General features: G+C 38.7%; 1 protein-coding gene across 4 annotated transcripts in view; it reads left to right on the top strand.

Moving 5' to 3' along the window:
- Positions 1-17,679, top strand: part of ATAD2B (ATPase family AAA domain containing 2B) — a 77,858-nt gene extending 60,179 nt beyond the window's left edge. For 3 of the 4 annotated variants that reach the window (XM_056343034.1, XM_056343033.1, XM_056343036.1), the window contains exons 25-28: positions 9,205-9,903; positions 11,522-11,649; positions 12,796-12,924; positions 14,298-17,679. In XM_056343034.1, coding sequence (XP_056199009.1) covers positions 9,205-9,903; positions 11,522-11,649; positions 12,796-12,924; positions 14,298-14,339 — 998 coding nt within the window. In that variant the 3' untranslated portion in view covers positions 14,340-17,679. The remainder of the gene's footprint in view (positions 1-9,204; positions 9,904-11,521; positions 11,650-12,795; positions 12,925-14,297) is intronic. The other variant, XM_056343035.1, reaches the window with a different exon arrangement.
- Positions 17,680-24,087: the final 6,408 nt, after the last annotated feature.

The raw sequence follows: 24,087 nt of genomic DNA, 5'->3' as shown, positions 1-24,087 counted from the left end.
ATTATTGGGATGCTGTATAGTAAAACTTTGTCCTACTGCTCCATTTTGCCAGTAGATGGAGTATGGTGCATATTATTTTACCACCTTGCAGTTGCTTCATTTAGTGTTACATACAAATAAACTGTGTGGAGAAGATTTGGTTTTTCCATTCTTAGTGGGTTTTGCAGTATTTAATGATAATATATTGTAGTGATAGACTGCAGATTTTATATTTTCTTCATAGAGAAGATGTCTTTTATGCTGTATGATAAATATGATAGCTGTGAAAATGGCATTTAGAGCAAATAAAACTAAAATACCTTGTGTTACGTGAAGTATTAAAAATGTAAGTTTTATAGAAAATTCATTTTGTGAAATGTGAAGTAAACACAGTGTTAACTTTTCCCAATAATTGAAGTGATTAGTGGTCTCTCTATAGAAAGAACTGTATGGAGATCAAGCAAGGGTATAAAAAACTGCTGCAGAAAATCTGGTTCCTAAATAAATGATACTTTGTGTGCTTTTGGGGTTGGGTGTCTGGGTTTTTTTTCCTTCTCTATGTCAGTCTTTACTATCATACAAAACTATGGTTCTGCTTTATAATGGAAAGGAGGTTTTGTTTTGGCAGGAGTATTTTAAAAAAAGATTTTTACAAACACAAGGTCTTTCATTTATAATCTTTCTCAGAAACTGTTTTATTCTCAGTCATTGTCTGGTTTTTACCTGTTTAGTCTCTTTTCTTTTTGATCTCTCTGCTACAGTGGTGTCAGTGATCACTGTACTTCAGGCATTCATATGACTGCAGTAATGCCTTACCAAAGGACATGGCAGACCAGATGACATAAGATTTTTGTTATTTTAACTATTTTATATCTTTTTCTATCTGAATTTGGATTCAGAATTTGGTTACTGGCATATTAACAGTCATCCAGATGCTAACATTAAAATCCTAGTAGCTGCTGATGTTTTGTCACAAATCCTGCTCTTGCTACTACTTTCTTTTCTCTTCCTGCTCTCCAGATTTGATTTGGATTAATTCTCACTTGAGATAGAGGCATGTACTGTAAGTTGACAAACACCATTAAAAATGATTTTCTGGAATTTGAGGTCATCTTTACCCAGAGCTGAGATAACTGTCTCTTCGCTTCTTTTATCATTTTCTTCTGGGTAGTGTAGGAGTTGGCATTCTTGATGAGAGTAGTTTGATTTCCTGTATCTGATGCTGGCTTCAACCAGATGCTTTAAAAGGAAGCTGCAAACATTTGAGAGAGAAAAATTACTTTTTTTTTGTGCCTGACTTTGAAAGAAATACTAACTTAGCTCATTCTGAGTTGGTTAAGTTTTTTGAAACCCATGGACTTTGTAATTCTTCTAATTGAAATGCCATTTAGTGAATTTGTGGGAGTTGCGATGAATCCTGACTGCCTGCTCTTTTTTGGGATCCCATCAAACTTTTGGACTCAGTCATATCTAGTGGCAGGGAGATTTTCTTTCATCGCTATTAAATACCTGCCTCTTGAATTAATCAAATGTCTTTTTTTTTCTCTGACAGAGGGCAAAGAGGGTCCTACAATTTACTTAATCAGTGACTTTATTAATATTCTCTTATTATTCATCTCTTTTCTAACTCCTTGCAATGCAAGATTGCTCAGCCTCTCTTAACGAGGAGTTTTTCCTGAAAGCATTATCACCATCTTTCTTACAAACATGGTAAAAAGAGAGACTTTTTAGAATGAGGTTTTTTTTTTTAATGAGTTCTTCTAAAATATCTTTTCCCCCCTCTAATTGGTATGCACATGTGATATAATAAAACACAGTTTTCAGACCTTTTAGATATATCTTACTCCTCCTTCCTTTTTGAAAGCTGTGGCAATGTTTGCTTTAAATCGTTTAAAGAGTTGGTGCAAAGTTTTTTTCTGCAGAAGTTGTTGATTTTCTGTGACTTCTACCCATTGCTTCACTTCAGTTACAAATGCTGTGAACTCTGTTGAATGTAATTTTAATTGAATGGGAGCCTGCTTATGCAGTTGCAGGAGAACCTTGTGTTTGTTCATGGTTCTTTTGCAGCAGGGAAAGTGGCATTCAGTGGTCCTTAAGAGCCATCTGAATGTACCAAGATTGTATATAACTGTAATAGTTGCTGTTGTACAAAGCTACTCAGCAGAGGGAAAATGAGCAGCTCTATAGAAGTGGGAAGGCTAAAAATGAGCTCCACAGGTGCTACTAATCTGATTGTCTCTTCTCTTCTGATTTCATTTTTCTCTTTAACTTTCCTATGTGACTGTCTTGTCATGTACTAACATAATTACTCTGGTTTCATGTAAATTATATTTTTAGCTTGATTTCCCAAGAAAATACCTGTGCTCTCTGTCCATCTCTGCTCCCCTAATAACTTCTGAATCATTTAGCTTGGTTCAGACAGATTTGACAGAACTTGAGGGCTGAAAGATTAGATTCCTGCAGGTTTTGTGAAAATTAGTACCTGGATAAATCTATGCATCTACTGAAGGAAAAGGCTATAGACTGAATATAGTAGTTACCTGTTCTGCCTGACCTTGTTAGCTGATCAGTTAAAACATTGCTTTGGCCAGGCATTGCATGCACACCTCAAATGTAGCGTATCTGGAGTCCTGTTCAGCTGGGGTGGGGAGAAACAGAAGGTACTGGGAGGGTTTTGTGGTAAATATTGGGAAGAGGTTGAGTTGAGAACATTATAGGGGATGGTAGGGGAAAGCAGTTGACTAGGGGGAGAAGATGCTGGTGATGCTGCAACCAAGATTTTTTTTTTTGGAAACACGCTTCATCTCCTTCTTATGGAACTTGATTCCCCCTTGTTGAATAGAAGTGTCCAGGTTTTTCCAAGTATTTGTTTACATACCATGAACGACTGTGTATGCTGATGAAGATCATAAATATGTTAAGTTGTTGCATACGGTATTTTTAATGTATTTGTCAGGTCTGTGCCTTGTATGCCTTTTGTCTAGATGAACAAGATGGGTCTTTCAGGGGTTAGTTCCACAGTCACTTCAAGCTGGTCAAACTGCAGGTTACTACTGAAGGTGCTGTCTTGCCTTTTCACTGGTAGCATATTCCCACCATCTTCCTTGTGCCAGCACCATCATTCATGAGCTGGAAAGCTCAAATGAAGATGTTGAAAATTAACCCAGAAAAAACCCTGTAACGTTTCAGATGGATTTAGTTCCCTTATCTCTTTTACTGCAGGAACAGTAGTGCCGGCACAAATGAGGTAGTGGAAATGCTGTAGCTGGCTTTGGAGGGAGAAATGGCTTTGTTCGTGGAAGCTGGCACCTCATTTTGCTTTTTAAGCCATTGTGGAGCTGTGCTCTGTTCTTTCTTGCTGCTTATCTCTGACTGCAGTTTGGGACTTTGTGACTAAAACTCCAGAGACTTTCAAGTGGACTACTCAGTGCCCCTTGGTAAGGAACGTGGAGCTACTGGAAGCAGCTAAATTACTGTGGCAGATACATAGATACCCTGGATGCTGCACTAGAGGGCATAAATTGCTGGTAATAAGTGCTTTCTCAAGGCTTTGAGTTACTTTGCACATAAGACATCAGAAAGAAGTTTAGGGTTTTGATCATGGAAGAAAAACTTAAAACACGTGCATTGCGTCAAGTGGTTCTTGATACTGCAGCCACAAAATCTAGATCCATGGTGATCTTGCTTGCCATGAGAATCTCCTTTTGGATTTTAATCCCCAGGAATTCTTCATGAAATAAAGGTAACAACAGAGACTCTACTGTTTGATGGTTTGAGTTTTATCATTTAATGACAGAGGATTCATGTTCTCCGATGGACTTTTAAGCAGTGCAGAGGCATGTAAGGGTCTTCTTTTCTGCAGCATGAAGTGAACTTGTTAGCCTCCACTGATCCTGTACTACGTGCGATGTACTGTAGTAGTCAATCTACAGAAGTTTCAAGAGAAACGTATCTGCTCTGCCTGCTGCATCTTCTCATTAGAGTTTTATTCTTCCACATTTAGGCAAGCAGACTTGCTTGTTAACGATTGACAGTCTTTGGATCTTCTAATTACAGCTGCTTCCTTTTACAACTTTTAACTTTATTTCTGTATAGTCCGCAGCTCTGTCACTGTACTACGGGATTTGGGGGACAGCAACAGTGTATACCTCGGCTCTGAAGTTTGTGTACCATTCACGTTGTTCTTGAGATCTGTTTTCCTGGGACCATACTAAACAGAAGGGTCACAGTTACCTCTGGATCTTCCAGAAATACTTCAGGAATATGTGAAGGATTTGCAGGTTTTTTGTTCATACTGTTTTGGGCTTTTTTTGACTATTACTGTCTTTAATATCCAAGGGCTGTGCTCTGCTCTGGACAGGGTTGGTGTGCACCCCTAGGGAAGGGTGCTTATTTCACCAGAAGATGCTGTCATTGCTTGGTGTATCTGACTCAAGAATCTCCGAGCAGAACCTGTCAGTGGGCAAGAATTCCAAACTTCCAAAAGTCTGCTGCTGGTTGCATTTCACTTAGAGCATGCCTAGAGGACTACTGAAGTACAGATATATATATATATGTTTTAATCATAGGAGGCCATCTGTGGGGGAAATGCTATCTGCCTTAAGTTTAAGGGTCTTTCAGCTGACTCTTAAAAGTGTCTCAACATAGGAAGGGAAGAATTGAGAAACCTCACTGTTTAACTAAATGTAAATTCGTATTCTATGATTAATTACATTGTATTGCATTACACTTTTAAAAAATGCTGTCTGCATAGACTGTGCAGCTTAGGGAAGACAAAAAAGTGGGGAAAGTTTGTTTTTGATACCAAGTTCATGTGTACCCAAGTGAAATGTTGTGTGACGTGTGGTCAAACAGCTGTTTGTTGTCATTAAAAATTTGGAGTAACGATTTACAAAAAAGCAAACCAGAAAGAAGCTAGAGCTGAAGTGAGGGTCCCCTTGGCAAATCTGTAGAGGTTATGTGAAGATTATAGAGAGAAGAATTCAGCAATTCAGAAAGCAAGTGAATGTATTCATGTGTGAATAATTGGTGTTATAATAGTTTGAGTTACAGAAACTCAGTTCTATAAAGCAGGATTCCTCTGACAATAGTATTTCAACTGCCTCTGGCATAAATCCTACCAAAGGACTGGGTATCAGTGGGTAGATTTCAGATGAGTAGTTTTAAAAGGAATAATTGAAAAGGTGTTACTCTGTTAATTTTTTTAACAGAGTTAACTCGGTATTTTTTCTTCTGTAAATATCTATCCCGTTCTGTTACTGACTGAAAACTAATGTGTCATGAATCATACTGACTATAAAATAAGAAGTGTGGGATTCTGCACTTAATAGTTTACAGTCTGATAAAACATCGGTGTTAAGGTGTGGAAGAGGAGACCCCAGGTTTAATTTATTTTTTTTAGCATTTTTTATTTCCATTACCCCATTAGTTCCTGCCCATTAGCCCTTTAGTTTTGTATTCATTTTATCCTGTGGTAGCTCCTTCATCCTTCTTGAATTGTATTCAGCTGTGTTGTGGGATTCAGAGATAATTTTTAAATTTTCCTGCCTCATATGACAGCCTTTCAGGTCCATGTAACTCTTGCAGTAGTGACTTTTTCCTTCCAGTAAATATAAAGGTAATCAATCTAAATGATGAAATTTGGTGTTGATGTCTACATTTGGCTGCATGGTTCCCTGCTCCATTAAACACTCCTCCTACTTGTACTGCTCCTTTAGCTTTACTGGGGTAGGTGGGCAGGACAGAAAGACAGACTGGTGGTGGGTTTTGATTTTAAATGTATTCTTTGCTCAACGTTTTACTCTTCCTAGAGGCTTGGCTGTCTGTATAAAAAAGAAATCTATGTAATGAGGTTATGGGTCCTAAGGATCTGGAACCAAAATGTCTTCTCTTATCCCAAAAGACATTCCTTTGCAGAGGGCGATGCAGCCTAGGTGGAAACAATAAGATGTCATTTTTGAAGGGGCAGTTTAAATGTGAGGACTAATTCCACTTTTGATATGATCAAAAAGGTAAACACTGGTGAATGGCCTCAAAGATATATTAGGTAGGGGACTGAGAAGATCACTGATGTCATGAGAACGATGTGGGCAGTTTTGTGTTAAATAAATTCAAATGAGAGATTTAGGTGCGTTTAGGAAAGCCTGAGGAGAAAAGGCTTCGGTGGTCAGTATGGAAGGGGTTGGAAGCAGGAAAACTTTTATTTGAATGACACGGGAAGAAAAGCTGATTCTTAGAAGTACAGGGACAGAAAGGATCAGGATTTTCAAAGTGTTGGTCACCTGTTGGTTACAGGTCTGGGTGGCTCAGGTGGTGATGGTACTGCCTTGAAATAAGAACTGGTAAGAGTCTGGGAGGGAAAAACTTCAGCATTGACTGAGTTCTATTGGCTAAACATGGGTGAAAACCCAAAGCAGCTATATTACTGCTTTTGTCAGTACAGATACTATTAAGTGCTAGGATGGTGTGTTCTGCAGTATCTGGCAATGAAATGCTGTTCTTTCCGAAATCTTACAAGTTGGTTGGTAGTATCAAATTGTTTTCAATATTGTGACATAACACCAGTTTTATAATAGCAATTTTTCAACCAAAGCTCTGGTTTGTGTGCATACTTTGATCAGGTAGCTGAAAATTTTCCTGCATTAACTGGTTTTCATGCAGCGTAAACCTCAGAATTCCTGGGAGGACATCTTATGTGGCACTTTTACTGGTTGCTTTGTCCTAATTAAAACCAACATGCACAACGTATGTTTGAGTAGTACTGCATGAGAGAGAGAGAGTGGGCTGGGCTTGCTGACTGTTGTTTAGGAAGACGTGAATTTTAATAAAATGTGTAATACAAGGGTTAATTACATTTTACTTTAATGTAATTTCTCCCACACTTAGGAATTTTAGGAATGTACCTGTCTGTTTAGGCAAATTGTGAGTTGTCATCCCAAGTAGAGCTCACAGGGTGGACAGAAGGGATGCACTAGTAAAAGGGGCATTTTTGAAGTACAAGTCGTTAATATAATAAATGTCAGGTACATTTGAGGTTATATCTGACTCTTACAGCAAAGTCGGCCTAAAAAAGCAAAAATCAGTGTATCTTTAAAAATGTCAACTTCCTTATTAATTTATACGCTTTAGGACATACTAGATTTCCTTGAAAAGACTCTTACTCCCCTTCTGTGTTTTATTTACCCATTTTTGGAGTTGACCTGAGGCCAAACCCATTGACTAATAGAGGATTTTTTTTTTTTGTCTGTAAGTTTACATCTCCCTGTTCAGTTTTAGATTTGCTGCTTCCATTGTTAATGAACGTATTTTGCACAATCTGGGGAAAGATTACACAAGCTCCTGAAAAGCTACGTGAATACACTGTAGTTTCTCATCAATAAAACAGTGATGCTGACTGTAGAAGCCGCTATCAAATCTACAAAATAGCTGGAGAAAGGGTTTTTTTTTCTCAAATCTTACAGCTCTCCATAGGGATTATTTGTAACAATAAATATACATTCCAAGTGCTACTATGTTTTTATTGCAATGTGATTGTATTTTTTAGGTAGCTTTAAAGCTAAAAGGTTAAGATTTATTCCCAGTGTAGTGGTTAAACTACCTGTTTACATATGTCACTCATGGGGAGGAGATTCAGAAGTACAACTGTATTTCTCTGAGCTTCTGTGCATTGATTCTCAACACTTGTACCTGCATAGTGCTTCTGTCTTCAAAGTAAGATCTTTGTAATTCAGTACGAGGTTGGCAGACGCAGGTCTAAGACTTAATACCCCATAAATCAAAGCAACCTACAAATACCAAGACCTTTATGGAGGTGCTCGACATAGAAGTTCATTTTGAAATGGAAGAAAGTTTGTTAATTTCTGGTAACTATTGGCTGTGGTTTTTCAGTTATAAACACTTGGCCACAACTTCAGCAATTTTGCACCAAAATATGAGCAGTCTGCATCATTACTTGAATTTGAATGTAGAAGTTTCAGTTTTTTCCCAGTCTCTTTCTTAGTCTTCGGAGCTGTGTCTTGTTAGTACAGTAGTGCTAGGTTTGAATGGTCTTCCTTCTGTATTTGTCAATCGTATTGCAAATGTGCCTCAAAATCTCTTTTAGATTGGTGCTTTAGTTGTATCTCGCTGCAAAGAGGTTAGTAAAAAACAAAAAGCCCTTTCTGGAAAAAAAGGTTTATTATGTGATGTTTTCAAAGGCACAGAAAGTACAGATTAGAAATGGGAAAAATGAAGAAGTAATGAAAAAAGGATCACATGCCCATGTTGCTTCAAGTTGAGTTGCATAATATGGAGGAGAAGCATTGGTGATGAGGCTAGTTTAAGCACCTATGCTTCCCCTTCTGCTGACAGACATTGCTGAAATGTAGATGTTTGTGAAGTCTTGCTGTAGACAGGGTTGCTAAATGCTCTGGGTCTAAAACAAAGATCCTTCTTTTTTAAAACTACATTTGGTCAATGCAGTGAACTTCAGTACAAAGGTGGGAATGAATGAAAGGTTGAGGACATTCAGCTGATTTAAACAGTGACGGTATCTTTGGGTTGACAGTGGGCGTAAATTGAAAGGAGAGGTGTTGACTGGATGTAGGGCAAAATATTGTGAGAATTATGCATCGGTACAGGATGCCCGTGAAGGTAGTGCGGTCTGCGTCCATGGAAGTTGTCAGTCCATTGCTGGATAAAGCCCTGAGCAACCAGGTCTGCCCTCATAGCTCACCCTGTTCTGAGTAGTAGGTTGGACTAGAGGCTTCCTGATATCCTTTTTAACCTGTATTATTCTATGAATCCATGGATTTCACTTCTATTTGTTTCATTGTATAATCATTTCAAATCACTGAGGTTCTAAAAAGGGAAAATGAGAATAACTGTCCTTAGAGTCTGCATTACCCAAGTGAGAATGACTGATTTCTACATCGCTGCCTAGCTGTTTTCTTTTGTTGTTTTACCTACGAATGGGTATGTATAACATATGTTAAGGAGGGAAAGCTAGCAAGTCTTCCTTGTTTCCATAGTTCAGAGTTGGAATTGTGTACACAACTGAGTGTTTGCTCCTTATACTTCTAAAAGCCCTTGGTATCTGTAATTTGCTCACATTGAAATCGACAGACAGCTTGCTTTTTCCTTGAAAAGTGAGCACATTTGATTGCCTCACGCACTACAGCATATTCTAATGCCCTGGTCTGAGGGGGTACCCGTGCATCTAAAAGTTTTTTTTTCATTATAATTCAGTTCGAATGAGGAGAAGATCAAGACGGCGCTCACAGTGGGGCAAAGGCATTATTAAGAAGAGGAAGGTCATTAATTTAAAGAAAGATGAAGATGATGCAAAGTTTGCTGATGATGAAAATCATGGAGAGGACAGTAAATTGCTGGAAAATGGAGAGCTAGAGATGAGCACTGACTGCATAGAGGAGAATGGGGAGGAAACAGGAGATCTCTCCATGACAAATGATGAATCCTCTTGTGATATTACGGATATAGATCCAGAGCAGAGGCTCAACAATGGGACATCGGGAAAGGAAAACAACTTTGCATCCACAGAAGAAGAGAGTTCAAATGAATCTCTTTTAATAACCAACAGCGTTACCCTGAGTGCTGAAAAGGAAGTACGGAAGGACTCCACATCGAAAAGGGACTGTGTGAATGGAGAGACATCTGTACACAGCTCGGAAGGTATACGTGTTTCAGCATGTCATAATGGTAAAATGGAGTCAGTTGGTGCTGTTTCACCCTGTGGCAACAGCGATGGGTCTAGTAACAAGCAAAAACCTTCATCTGAAGATCAGCCAAAGGAGAAAATGGAAGTTTCCACCAGTGAAAGTCAAGGGGCTGATTTAGTGAAAGCTGAGTTACCACATTGCAGCAATAATGAAAAAACACTACAGAGCACAGACATTGAAACTAAAGATGCTGAAGCAGATAAAGAAGGTATAGCTTGTTTTCAGTGTTCCTGTCCTAACCTTAGTGTCCAAGTTCATATGTGTATATTTTTAACTGTACTATCTTATGTTAAAATTATACTGTAATATTTTATGAACTGCTGTCTGTTTACTTGAAACTTTTAGTATGCTTTCAACTTTTAATTCTGCTTAGATAAATTAGAAGTCCACACTTGAGTTGCTGTAATGTTACCTTAGGCAAGTAAGTGTATTTCCATACTTACACTGTTCTTTTTATTTTTTTGTAGGCATTGTGGGAAACGTAAATACTGAGATAAGAGTTAAACAGTGATTACAAATTAAAAAAAAATAAATCATCAGTGCAGATAAATATATGATAAATGTTTTGGGCTGCATTTTCTATCTGATCTGTTTGATATATTTTTGACTTGTTTTATTAGAGATTTATGATAATATTATCATTGATGTTGGATGAAAACCCATAGAAATACAGAATGTATTCCTTTAAAAACATTTGCTTGTAGCAGAAGTTAAAGCAGTTTAACTCATAGCAAAAGCCAGATAAACTGTTGTTTATCTATTGGAGAAGGTATCTGGCTTTGGAGTTACAGTCAACACAGTAACAGTGCAGCAAAAAGATAAGAGAAGGAGAAGGGAAATCCTGCTAGGGCATAAAAGAAGGGGCCACGTCCTTTGAAGACAAGAGACACAGTTTCCTCAGGGAAGAGAAATAAAAGCCTTATGCATGATTGCCTTTTTAATTAGCTTTTCAGAATTACCTAAAGAATGAAATCTTTACTTCAAAAGTTAGCGCTGAGATTTACAAAGTAAATGAGCTTTAATGAGAGATCTAAATTACGAGAATATCACTATGTACATGCTGTCTGTGTTTGTACATACATATTTTCTCTGAGGGTAAGGAGAATAGTAGAAGAAAGGTCCTAAAATATTAGAAGAGTATGATGTACATTAAGAGCCTTTATATTTCTAAATTCAGTAGTTGAAATTCATGTACATTAAGGATGGTAATAATAATGGGGGTCCTCAGAAAAAAAGGCATTTTAAGTAGTTGAGGAGGAGTAAAATAGTGAATGAGTGTAGGGAGAGAATCAGGAGATGTAAAAATACTTTGTTCTCCACAATAGGATTGGATGGCAGTTTTAATACAGAGGTGGAAGAAAACAAATGTGTTACAAAAGTATGAAGTTTCAGGAGCAGAGCAGATATTAGAATTACTGTGGTGATGAAGACAAGGGATGCGTTGGAGGGAAAAATGAGGATTTGATTCACTTAAGGTTTTTGAGTCTTAGCTTAATATCGGAACTTCCCCTTAGAAGCTGATTAATTTGATGTTGTTAAGTACAAATGATACAGTGGGAAAACCGTGACATTCAATTTTCTGTTGGGTCATAGGAGTTCAGTTTTAAAGATGACCAGTTTCATGTGTGTTTACTGAACTGTGATTTTGTGCACCTGTAAACATTCAGAATTCTGCAAAGCTGATGAATAATGTGCAGTGCTACAGTCATGCTTGCTTGGTTCCAAAAAAACCCACAAACCAGAAAAGCAAAATCAAGCCAGAGGGGAGAATCAAGCTGTTAATTTTGGGAGAGTGACAGTGCTGACAGTTGTTTTTCAAATTACAGGTATATGCAGAAGCAAGAAAACACGAAAAGTTGCTATAGAACAGTCAAAGCCCTCAAGTTTGGAGCAGGTCCCAGAGGAACCATCTGATCCCTTACCCTCTGTAATTGTTGACCATGACAGACTAAAGGTAATGGAACTGAAAAATAAATTCAACTGTTAACAGACCTCATGACAAAGTCCTTTCTCTGTTCTGAACATTTCCTTTATTTTTGTATTTTTGACTGCAAACTGCATGACAGCAGTAACTTTTGAAGATGATTTGTCGATTGGTGTTTTTTGGATGAAGAGTTAATAAAACAACTGAATCCTTACTGTACCATCGTTACTACCTTTACAAATCCAGTGGTGGCACAGCAGTCCACTATTTTAATTGCAATTTTTGCAGATATTCATATGTGTTAATTGGACATGCCAGTTACTGAGGAACTGCCGGGGGCCTAGTAATTAGGAGTTAACATAATCTTTTCCCGTGTATGAATACTTGGTGGAGAGAACTGTTAGTGGATTGGAAAGCAAATTGGAATTTGTGCTGATGTTTTGGCATCATAGACTGAACCCCTGCTAGTTAATTTTCTTTTCAGTTTTGTCTCTTTTTAAGCAAAGTTGCAACAAAATTTGCTGTCTTATGTTGTTGAAATTAGCTTGACATTACTGTGAAATTTAGATCCTATTTGCTGTAGAGTACAGATGATAATCTCTTTGGAAACAATAGAAGTGTTATGAGAGGGGAAAAAATTTCTTAGATTTTACTTTCTGCTACTAAATAAAATACGTATTTTCAGCTTTTGTCTATGAGCAGTTTTAGATGTGTTGTGTCCCCCTCCCTTCTTTTATTGTATCATTTTTCAACATTTGTGGAATTCCAAATGTGTTTCTATTTGGTACTGCTTACAATTTCATGCCAATGCAAGTCTGGTTTAGCTATCAAAGTGGGGTTTATGGTTTGCTTTGTCATAATTATTGACCAAGGTGAAATAGCATGAAGTATCATACAAACAGAACAAACATTGTGCCAGCTATATTGAGCATAAAGTCTGAGACAAGAAAAGAAAGAGTGGGTATAAGCAGCGAAGTGAAAAGAAACAGAGTCCTTTTTATGTCTACATGGAAGCAGTAGCCTTACTGATACGCAGGTGTGGTTCATTTTGTTTGCTTGTATCCCTCCAAAATAGGGCTTTAGAAGAAGATTGCATTTCTAATTTGTCCTTAAAAAAAAAGAAAGAAAAAGTAATTGTAAAACCCCTCCTAACTTCACCCTTTGTTGTTCCAACAGAAACTGCTTGATTTGGTGGTTAAAAAAAGTGACAACCTGACTGTTGACCAACTTGAAAGATTGTATTCGCTCCTCAGCCAGTGCATCTACAGGCATCGTAGAGACTATGACAAATCACAACTTATAGAGGTGATGTTGTACAGTTTCTTTTGGTCTTTATCTGAATTTTTGAGACTTTTTTTCAAGAACTAAGCTTATCAGTCTGTTGTTGTACTAGGAGGCAAAAGGTTCAAATTGACTTTGAGGAAAGTATCTATAAACTGAAAAATTTTAGCATAGACTTAAAAAGCAGAGGTTGTTCCTAATAATACTTTCCTCAGAAAAGGACTAAGAATTTAACCTAAAAGAATGGAGGAAAAAGAGGAAGACCATACAGCAGCATGGAGAAGTACATGCTCACAGAGTAAAAAAGGAATAGAAGCAGTTTCCATGCTTGTGGTATGAGTAACAGTGGACGTAAAGTGGCTGCTTTATGGCCATGCCGAGCCATAAACGTTGCTGCAGTTGCCCTTTGTTGTGCATTTGTGTAAGTGGGCCAGACCCCCCATAATGTACCTCTGCTCCATGCAGTCGCCTGATTGTGGCTTTTGTACAAGACCTTAAAAGTTTGCAAACTTTCTCTAGATGGGTATTACCCCTGGGAGAAAGTCCAGTACAGCAGGATGTAAGCCAGTTGTTTGCTTTGCTGTCACCCTTTGCCTGTGAAGTGTTTGCTGTGAAAGGCCTGTCTGCATCGGCAGTGAGTTGGTCATTTCACCAGCGGGCTGGTCATAACTCTGGAGATGCGTTCCCTCCAGTGCCATGGTTCTAGCCGTAGAAGGGTTTGGATCAGCTTGCTGATTCAGCTGATAACCAATCCTGCTGATAAAAGGACAATTGCTAGCTTCCAGTTGGATCCCTGAACATTAAAGATTTTTCTCCATGAATATTTTACAACAAAACCTGGAAAGGCCTTAGCATGGGATATTGTAGAGTTCCTGCTAAACACTTTTCAAACCATTTTCATGCTATTCCTCTGCCATCTTCACCTAAAAATATGTTGAAAGGCTTTGCCAAATGTTAGGTAGATTAAAAAGACATTCATCCAGCAGGAGTATGTAGAGACTGATCTTTGCTTTGATTCTCCAAACTGTGCAGGTATGCGTTTACAGCTGGGTCACCGATAGCATAAGTGTGCATTAAGACTTGCATTCATGCAGTATGCCGTTGCAATGGTTTCTTAATGCATATTGAGTACATTAATTATGTAAGTGACCCTAATACACTTCAATTTTTCTTACGGACTGCCATAGTGGAATGCTTTTCTGCATTTATACTTTAATTAGTTTCTTCTATTACCATATTTTGCTAGCAGATAGCAGCTAATCAACAGAGATGTGTCTTTTCCTATTAATTATTTGATCAGATAATCATATTTACTGGACTATTTTTTTTTTATGTAATGTAACTTTATTTCCATCTCTGTATATTTATGTATAATTGATGCTCTGTGTCTCTTGCAGGAGATGGAAAGAACAGTTCATGTGTTTGAAACATTCCTGTGAACTTGTCAAGATGGGTGGGTTTATCCTCTCACACTGCTCACGGGAGAGCAGTCCTCTGAGCCATTCAGTTTCCATTTGCACCAAGTATGTGCAGAGCCTTGGTCTTAAGTGCTCTCTGTTTTTCTTTCTGTTGAATTTGGTGCTATTGTCTCAGGTACCTGAAACCAACCAGCCTACAAGAACCAAACGGAACTTCATATAGTTGTATCTGATATAAATAAAGAATACAATGCCACAGCTTGGAGATTTTTGGTGCTACAGAAACTGTTCTCATTTCTGCTCTTGTTCACTCTACAAGCATTATCTTTGGGGAAACTTCAGGCAAAGTGCAGACCAACACATACAAGAGGACTGGAAAGAGCAGATCTAAGTCGAATATTTTTCAACAGGCAACCTTTTTTTAATTTTTTTTTTTCTCCCAATTTTCTCTGGGGTAACGGACAAAAAAAAAATCTGTTCTAAAGAAGGCAATGATGCATTGTGGTAGGAATCTTGAGTAACTGATGTACAGTAATTTGAAGATGAGGCTCTCTAGAACTGCCTTTAATGTGCCTTTCAGTCAATTGAGAAAGATAAGGCTAATCAATTGGTTTGGATTATAGCAAATGGCAATGTTAGAAAGCTGTCTTCAGAACGAAGATCTCCAAAAGGATGAGTTATATTCTCTTCATTGGATGGCAACCAGTATTATGGTTCTATAATGCCTGTCTTACTCTACAGAACTAAACTAAGACACACTGGAAAAGCCACATACTTTACCAAAATGGTGATATTCCTTTTTCATTGGTATATATTTGTTTTAGAAACAAGTTACACAGTGAAACTCTTCTGTGTTGCTAAAAATGAAGCATTTTCCCACCCTCTCCTTGTTTTCCATTTTGAGTTCTTTAAGAAAACCAAGTTTAACACTGGCAGGCTTCTTTCTGAAGTTCCGTGCTTATAATACATAGCTTGGACTGTGCAGTGCAGGCAAGAAGACACTGTAGTCGGTCAGAGTCCTGGAGCCCAAGCTCACTTGACCATAAAGCTTAAACTAGGCTTAACATCTCAGTACATGCAAAGCATTGCTAATGTTGGGGGGATTGGAGGGGCAGCCTTTTGAATTGATCTGTTTGGACCAAAGTTCTCTGGGTCTGAATCGTGTAGTTCAAAACCTTTCCTGTGTGGCAACTGGGGAGAACAGTCTAGGCAGTGCCACGAAAAACATGGTCTATCACAAGCTCGGTATTTAAACATCACCTGGGCTGATTTATTTCCAATGTACGTGGAAAGTGTTTTCGAGAACTTGGCTGGTGTTACCGTCGTTCACCATTCATTGTGACTGTCCCTATATCGCTGCGGAAGTGTCTTTCCAGAAATATGCAACACGGTGTGATTAGTTTTTAATTAGAGAAAACAGACTACTGCAGAGATACTGAGCTACCTCAGCTTTTTGTATTTTAGTTACCAACAGTGTTTATTGAGGACTGTAATCACTCTGCTCCCGTTGACGAACTGAAGCTAAGGTAATTGTCTCCACCTCTATGGCTAATAGTAGTGTAGCGCTGCAGAGAAACAAAACGTGGGCCTTGGGCTACTGCAGTAATCCAAAGTGCTTTGTATATTGTGGTTAAACATAATTCTATCTTAGATCTTTTTCTCCCCCGAATGCCACTGTTCTTCTTTATAGCTGATGGCAGAAAAAGGTTTTAAGTGTTCACGTGCATCTAGTTACACCTTCTAAATGCAACCCATGCAGAAACACTGTATTTTTTAGGTGGGAAAGTGCGATTAAAAACAACAAAAACAAGCAGAAAACACATCTTAAATGAGATACTTTGATCTCAGATTTGATTATGGGATTTTTTTCCATGTTTCATTTAGTATTTATTAGCATCATACCTGTTTGAGATATTTTTGTGTCTGGTACATTAACAGCATTTTGTATTTTGATGGAAATTGTTACAAACTTTAAGATTTGATTAAATAAAATGTAGCAGATTTTTTGTAGCAAGTTTCTGATAAAAGGGGTTTTTGCAAGTCTCAGGTTCTTGCTGCAGAATTTTTTAAAAATATTTATTCCAGTTTCACTTACTCAAAGAAGTTTTTGTTCAAGTAACAGCAGCACTTGTGGAAGATAAAACTGCATACATTTTTAAGAAGATAAAAAATTTATATGACTTAAAACAGTTGAGAATTTTAGTCACCAGTGAGTGTGAAAAGCAAGTTTAAGCTAATGCCTAGCATTAAAAATGGTTCTAAAAGGTCAGGTTTCTAAAGGAAAATTTTTACTGTCAGTTGTTGATTGGGAAAAATTGTTAAGAGGCAATTTTACTAATTGAGGAGCTGCCATGTTGTTTTAGAGAAGAGTAGCTGATATCAGATGTGTTAGTGGACAGCTTACCTAAAATGATATACTTGCCTTCCTAGCCCAAATAACCACACATCAGTTTTTGTTTTCCTTTACGGATGTCTGGTGGTTATAGAGTTAAAACCGCTGTTAATCTATCCATGTGGTCTAAACTTGTTTACTCTTTGTATGTTTTTAATTATTTTGCCACATAGCACTGGCAAGAGTTTGTACAAATTGACCTCTTTTCCTTGTTTCTTGTTGTGAAAGTTGCAGATCAACTCCTGTGTGAGTCCTGGTGCTGGGGTCAGTGAGGTGTGACCAGCCAGAAGGAAGGAGGTTTCTTGGGGGGCTGGTGGGGCTGGCTTGGAGATAATAGAGTTGCGCTTGGGTAAAGTTGATGGCTATGGAGTTAATTGTATTTGCAAGTTTGAATCTCACCTGTGATTAATTTTTTTGTTTTGTTTTGTGTCCTCTGTATTGTTACTTGATTTCCTCATATGCCAATGTATTTATAGGATTACTGGTTTTTGTAATATCTTGTCTTCCTTTTTTTTGTTCTGTTTTGTTTTGTTTTGTAATTACGTTGGTGGGTCAGCTCTGGTTTTACCTTCAGTCTCCTGAATGGCAGGTCCTGCAGCTGATGGTCAATTATTTTGTTTTTATTTTATTTTGTAATCATAACATAAGCTTGAATTTGGGCTTGTACTTGCATCTTTTATATCTTGGACATTGGGTTATTTAGACATTGGGGCGTCCTGTTTGGTTTCATTAACGTGTGTCTACTTTGTGGATTAAGTAGACTCCCTTCATCAATTATGGTTTATTTTGGATTCTATAGTTTTATTCAGAACTGTGTTTAAATTGATGTTTTGCATTTTGACTTCATTTTATGTTAGTTTGAAGTAAGTTATTTAATTTTTTTTGAACTTCTGGAAATTTTGAACATTTTACTGTAATTTGTAATATAACTGCTGTGAAATACTTGAATAAAGATGACAAGAAAACACAGCTTTAGCTCCTTCAAAAATGTATTTAAAAGAAATGCTGCCTCCTAGCTGGTATCAGTCTTGTTCTTACTAGACCTCCTTGATTTAGCAGTTCAGATGTGTTACTCTGGGATCCTGCTGTTTAGTTACTTTGAGCAGTTTAATACGTAACTTATGCTTTCAGTGTTTGTCCATTAAAGAAAAAAAACTATTATTAATCTTGACTGAAGAAGTGAAATTAGTATTGCATGTTGGTGAATGAATAACACGATTGTTATGAAGTTATGCTCTGTGCTTAGAAAATATTTTGTTCAGTTGCAGAGTACCACCAGGAGTGCTTCTAGTATATCAGCATCCAAGTGATACCAGAGTTTCTCGTGAGAGGTTTTTAAAGGAAACTCTCTTTCCTTCCTGTTTATCAAAGTTACTCTTGCCTTTTCTGTTGTGTGGGCTTTTTGTTTTTCTGTTGTGTTTTTTTTTTTTTTTTAAGATTAACTTCTACTGTATCTAGGGGTTCCTTTAGTCCGTCCATCTTCCCCCCATTAATTCCTGCATAGGAGAGCAAGCTGCCAGAGGATAAATATCCAAGTGAAGAATCAACCCACATCTTACTCATTGGCAGTTTATCTGGAGCTGACAAATGGTGTGTGATATACACTGTGCCACATTATATACGAGAAGCTGTTCGGTGGCTTCTCTTAAGGTGTAGGACATACAACACACCTGCTCATTTTCCTCTTTTCCTTTTGGTGTACCTTAAATTATAGGGCTCCTGGTCAAAGGGCTAGTTGAGGGAGAGGGTAGTAGTAACTTATTGTCTGACTCCAATTCCACTCCTAGATGTAGCTTTGAAAGCACAATTAGGTAGGAAATACAATATCCCTTATAGAAATTATTATATAAATATAATAATGAAGTTGATCAGTGAGAGCCTAGGCTAATTTTGTATCAGCATGGTCAGATGTGTTGTTTTGATCTGAATCAGAGCCTTGCAGATACCAACACCACGTTCGGCACCATCCGAGGCGTTTACAGTCTGTGAACAAAGAAGGGTATGAGGTCTTGTGTATCTGTTCTAGTCTTCCAGGGGTGGTGATGGCCATCTCAACAGAGAGAACAGTTTCAGGGCCAGTTTCTGACAGTGGCTTTAAAAATAATTGGTCTGAAGGGACAAAACTCTGCTTTTTTGGGGGGCATTGACAAAAGCATTCTAGTAAAAACTCTTAGTGAACTTTGAGTGGTGCTTCAAAAGTGTGAATTAGTGAGGAAGAGTTGAGTTGCATCATGTGTTGTTAATAAAGCCTTAGTAAAAGCTTGAGCAACACTCATTTGTCAAGTGTTCACCCTTCTGCTGCTGATGTCTGCCTTGAAAGTAGTTTTGAAATGTAATTTCTTGTATTCCCTTAAATTTGCAGTGCTGCACATCACCTGTTTCCTCATTTAAGCTCCTTAGCTAATTTATTTAAATAAATTAAAAATGAGATACTTTTGTTCTGTATCTTGGGCAGGACTTGGACTTGTAATATATGGGGATTTAAGTTAGCACAGCATGTGAATTAATTCTGCAGGCTAAATCAGTAAACTCATGAACTGATTAATGAAGCCAAACACTTCATTCCGCTTCCCCCCCCCCCCCCCCCCCCCCCCCCCCCCCCCCCGCTTAATGCATCGCTTGTGGTCATGTAACTGTTATGTAAAAAGGAGGGATTATAAACTTTAGCACTAATTAATTCAGCCTCATTCCATTCCTTAGATGAGTAATTTTTTTACAGTGTGATCGTTCGCATAGGGAGTATATTTCAGTTGAACCCACTGCCAGCAAATGGCTGTGATTGCTACTAAATTCCATTTGTTTCAGGAATGCATTTGAGTTATGTTATATTGAGCCTTGCTTTAATGGTAGGAAAAATCCTTTTCCTTTAAAGATATGAGAAGCTGTTAAGATTTAAAAATGGCTTCGCCGCTTGTAGTGGAACATTAGTGTAAACCTGGCTGTCTGCATTAAAGTTTGCCGATAGGTGGATGCTGATTTGGAATAAAGCTGCTTTCAAGTTGCAGGTGCAAATGGTTATGTGGAGTTAAGGTGTGTTAGAACACTGCTGGTTTTGAGTTGAGAGCAGAGGAGGTGGTTGTTCAGGCTCTGCGTTTGGGGCATCAGTGCTGCAACACTTTGGAAGCCTTGGCATATTGCAGATGTGGAGTTGGTTCTTCTGCCGCGGACTTCTCTCCGTGTTTTGTTTACTTCAGTCTTTCAGCAATCAGGAGTTTGGCAGATTCTGCATGAGAAATGTACAGGTCCCTGAGACTGGATGGCTGCTGGGAATGCTCACACCATTTCTCATCCTGGTTTTTTCCTCTAGAGATGAATTACATCCTGATGAAAATCCCTTTGTATCAATGTAAGATGTGAATTGTGCTGTAACCCAGAGATGTTTGACTGTGGCTGCATGGAAGTAGGAGTCTGTAGAAGATGACCTGTCAGCTTTGGGACTTTTGGGAGGAGGGAAAGGCTTGGGGAAGTTTCAAAAGGGGCTCCCTTTGAGTATTTACTCAGCAAAGTGTAGTAAAGTGGAGACCAAAATAAAAGGCTGATTCATCCTAGAAAGTATGTTAGATTTAGACTAAATTAATTTGTTAAGGAACTGAGTCTTTCAGCTGTAGAAGGAAAAGAAAACGATCTTGGTTTAGTTAAGGAACTATTTGTCATCCCCAAAACCCCAGCCCTAGTTCTGTTGTAAAGGCCTTGTGTTCTCTTGCTGACTTGATTACACCTTGTAGAATTCCTTGTGTACGTGGAGGTTACCTGGAAGAACAGCATTACCAGATTTCGGTGATGGGGAAGGACAAATTGCCAATCTATTATAGGTTTCAAATGAACATAATTCTGATTTTTAAGTGATGCTGGCTGCATTCTCTGACATTACGAAAGGTTATAGTGAGATAAAGGAAATGTAACATGTATAGTCACATGTGTCGTGTGACTATTAACATCAGTTTAGTAATAAATTGCTGTTTCATGTAGACATTTTAAGCATCAGAAATAGAAGCATGCAAGACTACATTTTCATGAGGCACTGGAGATGTAAGTGGTTTAAAATTCATGTCTAGCCTTTATTTTGGGGTTAGAGTGCTTCAGAGTCTTGCTCTGAAATTTAAAGCATGTCCAGAAGGCAGAAAGCTTTTAAAATAGAAAGCTTCCTTTTCATAAGATTCAGAGGGATTCAGAGGACAGCCATGAAAGCACAAGCTGAGCATAAATTTTACAGTGTTAATCTTCTCAATACATGAGAATAAATTTTGGGAATGGAGATTAACTGACACCTAATGATGATTTGAACGTTTAGCCATTTGTCACAAAAATTTGGGTGTATTCACGGAGAATAATGTCAGCAGGAAACGCTGGTTTGTTGAATCCGATTCTGTGGCACGTATGGTTTAATCTCATGCGTGCACAGGGTATGGTAACTTCTGTATGGCTTTAAGAGTCTTTTCAAGGCATCTGGTCTTGATCTGCAGTTCCTGTACCCACCCTGCTCCCTGAGCTTTGGGCAAGTGGTTAAGCACGCAGGTAGGAATATGTGCCTTATTCCTCGTTTGCTTTGGTCTGGCTTTTGCTTCCAGGCACTGCTTCTTGTCTTCTCTTGATGTTCTAGACTCTGCATACATAGATTTTTAGTTTTCTTTTTCCTCCCGTGAAAATACTAATGCACTGTGGTCAAGTGGCCACTCATTCTTCTTTTTGCTGAGCAGAATGAGCTCTTTATGGCTTTCACTGCATTTTCTCCAGCCTTTAAGTCAATTTTGTGGCTCTTTTCTGCAGTAGGTCAATTTTTCAACATCTTCTAAAACATTTGTTCACAGAGGAAATTGATGTGATATTCCAGCATTGGTCCCACCAGTGCAATATATAGAGCTAAAAATCACCTACTCACTGTCCCCCTTTTTGCACATCTAAAGATACATTTAGTCTTTTCATGCCTTGCAATTGGGCTGGGAGCTCTTGTTACTTGACTCTTCTCAGACTTGTGGCTTTTCACGATGCTGTTCTCCCTCCTGGATATCAGCCTTCCTCATTCCGCCTGGGAGCCTCTCCGAGGGCCCCCCTTAGCTTTCTGAAAAGCAGTTTTGTTTTAGTGGCCCCAGAGCCAGCACACTACGTATGACTTGCTCGGTCCTTGTTATCTTTTGCTCTGCTAATCTCTGCTTCCCCAGGTCTGTGACTGGTGATTTACGTCAACATTTTCCTTTAGGAACTCTGGAAGAAGAGGATTCCCCCGTTAGAAAATACTCTGATAATACCAGACTGGGAATTACTTGTACAGATTAGATATTCCTCAACTAATCTGCCTGTTTTTAGCCTGTGGAATATTTGCTGTCTGAATACTGTATGGTGAGGAAGCTGAAGTATTGTGTCACATGCTGTTGAAAGTCTATTACCTTATCAATCAAATGTCAGAGGATGAGATCAGGTTTGTGTGATACAGCTAATTTTCTGGAAAATCATCGTATTTATTCTTTTCTCTTTGATTCATGATCAGTTTAGTTAGATACCATCTTTCCATTTTTACTTGGGCTTGATGTCAGGTGAATGCCCTGTAATTACCCAGTCATTTCTCTTGCCCTTTTGATAACTGTCACATTATCAGCACACCTTCTGAAATATCCACGCGTTATTAAAAATGAATATGTCGGCAGGCCCAGACTTCGGGGTTTTCTGGAGGTGGTTGAGTGTTAGGTTACCTCTTGAATTTGAAAATCCTTAACTACTAGGGAAAGTCGGCTGTGCTCTCCAGGCAGTATGTGGTCTGGACACTGTAATCCCCATAGGGAATACCTCTTGCCAAATAGAAGATGGAAATGCGAGCCATTCCCAAGCGCTCCTTCCCACATTCCCACTTTTCATTTTCCCTGGAAAGGTTCTGTGTGGCACTGATAATTTCCAGTACGTAAACAGTCGGCTTGCAGAAAAGCTGAGCATAAACTGAAGCAGGTAGAATTGAACTCGGTGTCAGCAAGTAACGGAGCACTGCACTCATTGGAGAGGAAAGTAAATAATTTATTAAAAGACTATCTCTTTTAATGGAAACAGAGTGGCTAGAGAAATTCCAGTGGGCTTGGAAATTTAGGCTTGCTTTGCAACAGCTGACTTTTTACCTGAGTTGGAGGGACAGTGTTCCTGGTACAACACAGTGCTCGTTAGATTCTTAAAACTTCAAGCATTTGGTGTGTCACCTTTGCTGTTCCATTCACTGATCCTTCCTCCGAGGCTGTCCACCAGCACAAGGACGCTGTATTAGAAATTAGGGACTGCTTTGTTCAGGTTCCCAAGGTGTGGAGAGGAACTGGTTCCTTTCTACCTGTAAGGGCTAGTATTTTTCTAAACAGATTTTTTTAATGGGACGGGAAGCTGAAGCTCCTGTGGGACTGTCACTGGTGACTTTAGTTAGGTGCCTGTTCGTTAGCCACAAAAATGTGCAAAAAGGTCACCAGCGCTGGCCGATGGATAAAGTGTGTGTGTTCCCTGTGGCGCAAGGCATGGCTTTAAACGGTCTTCAGCTTAGCCCCACTTGCCATCACAATTCCTAGTTCTGTGCTCGTTGCTTACCAGCTACGTGCTGAACTTGCCTGTCAAGCTGTTACAACTCCTGGGTTAGCAGCGCTGTTCTCGGGACAGGTCGTGAAAGGGTTTGATGCTCTTGCTGGTATGAACCTTACTGTGTGACAATAGGGGATAGGAACTCTGAAGGAAAAGAGAACACTGTTCAGAAATAGCAGATGATGAAATTAAAACCAGCAGGCAGCCTTTCAACCTCCATTGTGTAGACCACCACTAATGAAAAATTCAGAGGCAGATTTGGCTTGACGACAGCACCGGAGCTTCCTTCTCCCAGGTAGTAAATGAGCCCAAACCTTTAATTCTGTCTGTAAAGCTGCTACCAATTGAAGTAGAATTTGTTTAGATAAAGAAAATTGGAAAATTTAAGCAATCTGCTAGCTGAACAGGAATTACTGTAAGTAGTGTGTTTTATCAAAAGAAAAAGCCACCGGTGGCTAGCAAAGGGAGAGTAGTTTTTCAAGGTAGTCTGGCACTTTGTTTCCAGACTCCAGCAGCTGGAGACCATGCTGCTCTGCTTGTCATGCTCGCACAGCTCGGCTAAGTAGCCCGTGATGGCAGCTCTGGCTTTCATGAATTCTAACCTCAGAGCGTGTTTAATCATGCCTCAAACAGATTGGCTTTTCGGAGGAAAACCAGTGTTTCTGTTCTGGTGTCGCTGTCCGGCTTAATGTAATGAGTGATGGAAACACCGTGCCTGAGACACATCCATCTGGTTCCCTCCAGACCGTTTTCTTTCTGGCTTTTTCTGCAGTCTAAAGTTATCAACCCAGAACACTCACCAACGATGGGAACTTGCTGCTACCTTTCTGTACG

This window comes from Falco biarmicus, chromosome 6 (assembly GCF_023638135.1).
Source record: "Falco biarmicus isolate bFalBia1 chromosome 6, bFalBia1.pri, whole genome shotgun sequence".
Classification (NCBI taxonomy): domain Eukaryota; kingdom Metazoa; phylum Chordata; class Aves; order Falconiformes; family Falconidae; genus Falco; species Falco biarmicus.
Note: the sequence above shows the minus strand (reverse complement) of the source record. Positions and strands in the feature narration are given on the sequence as shown.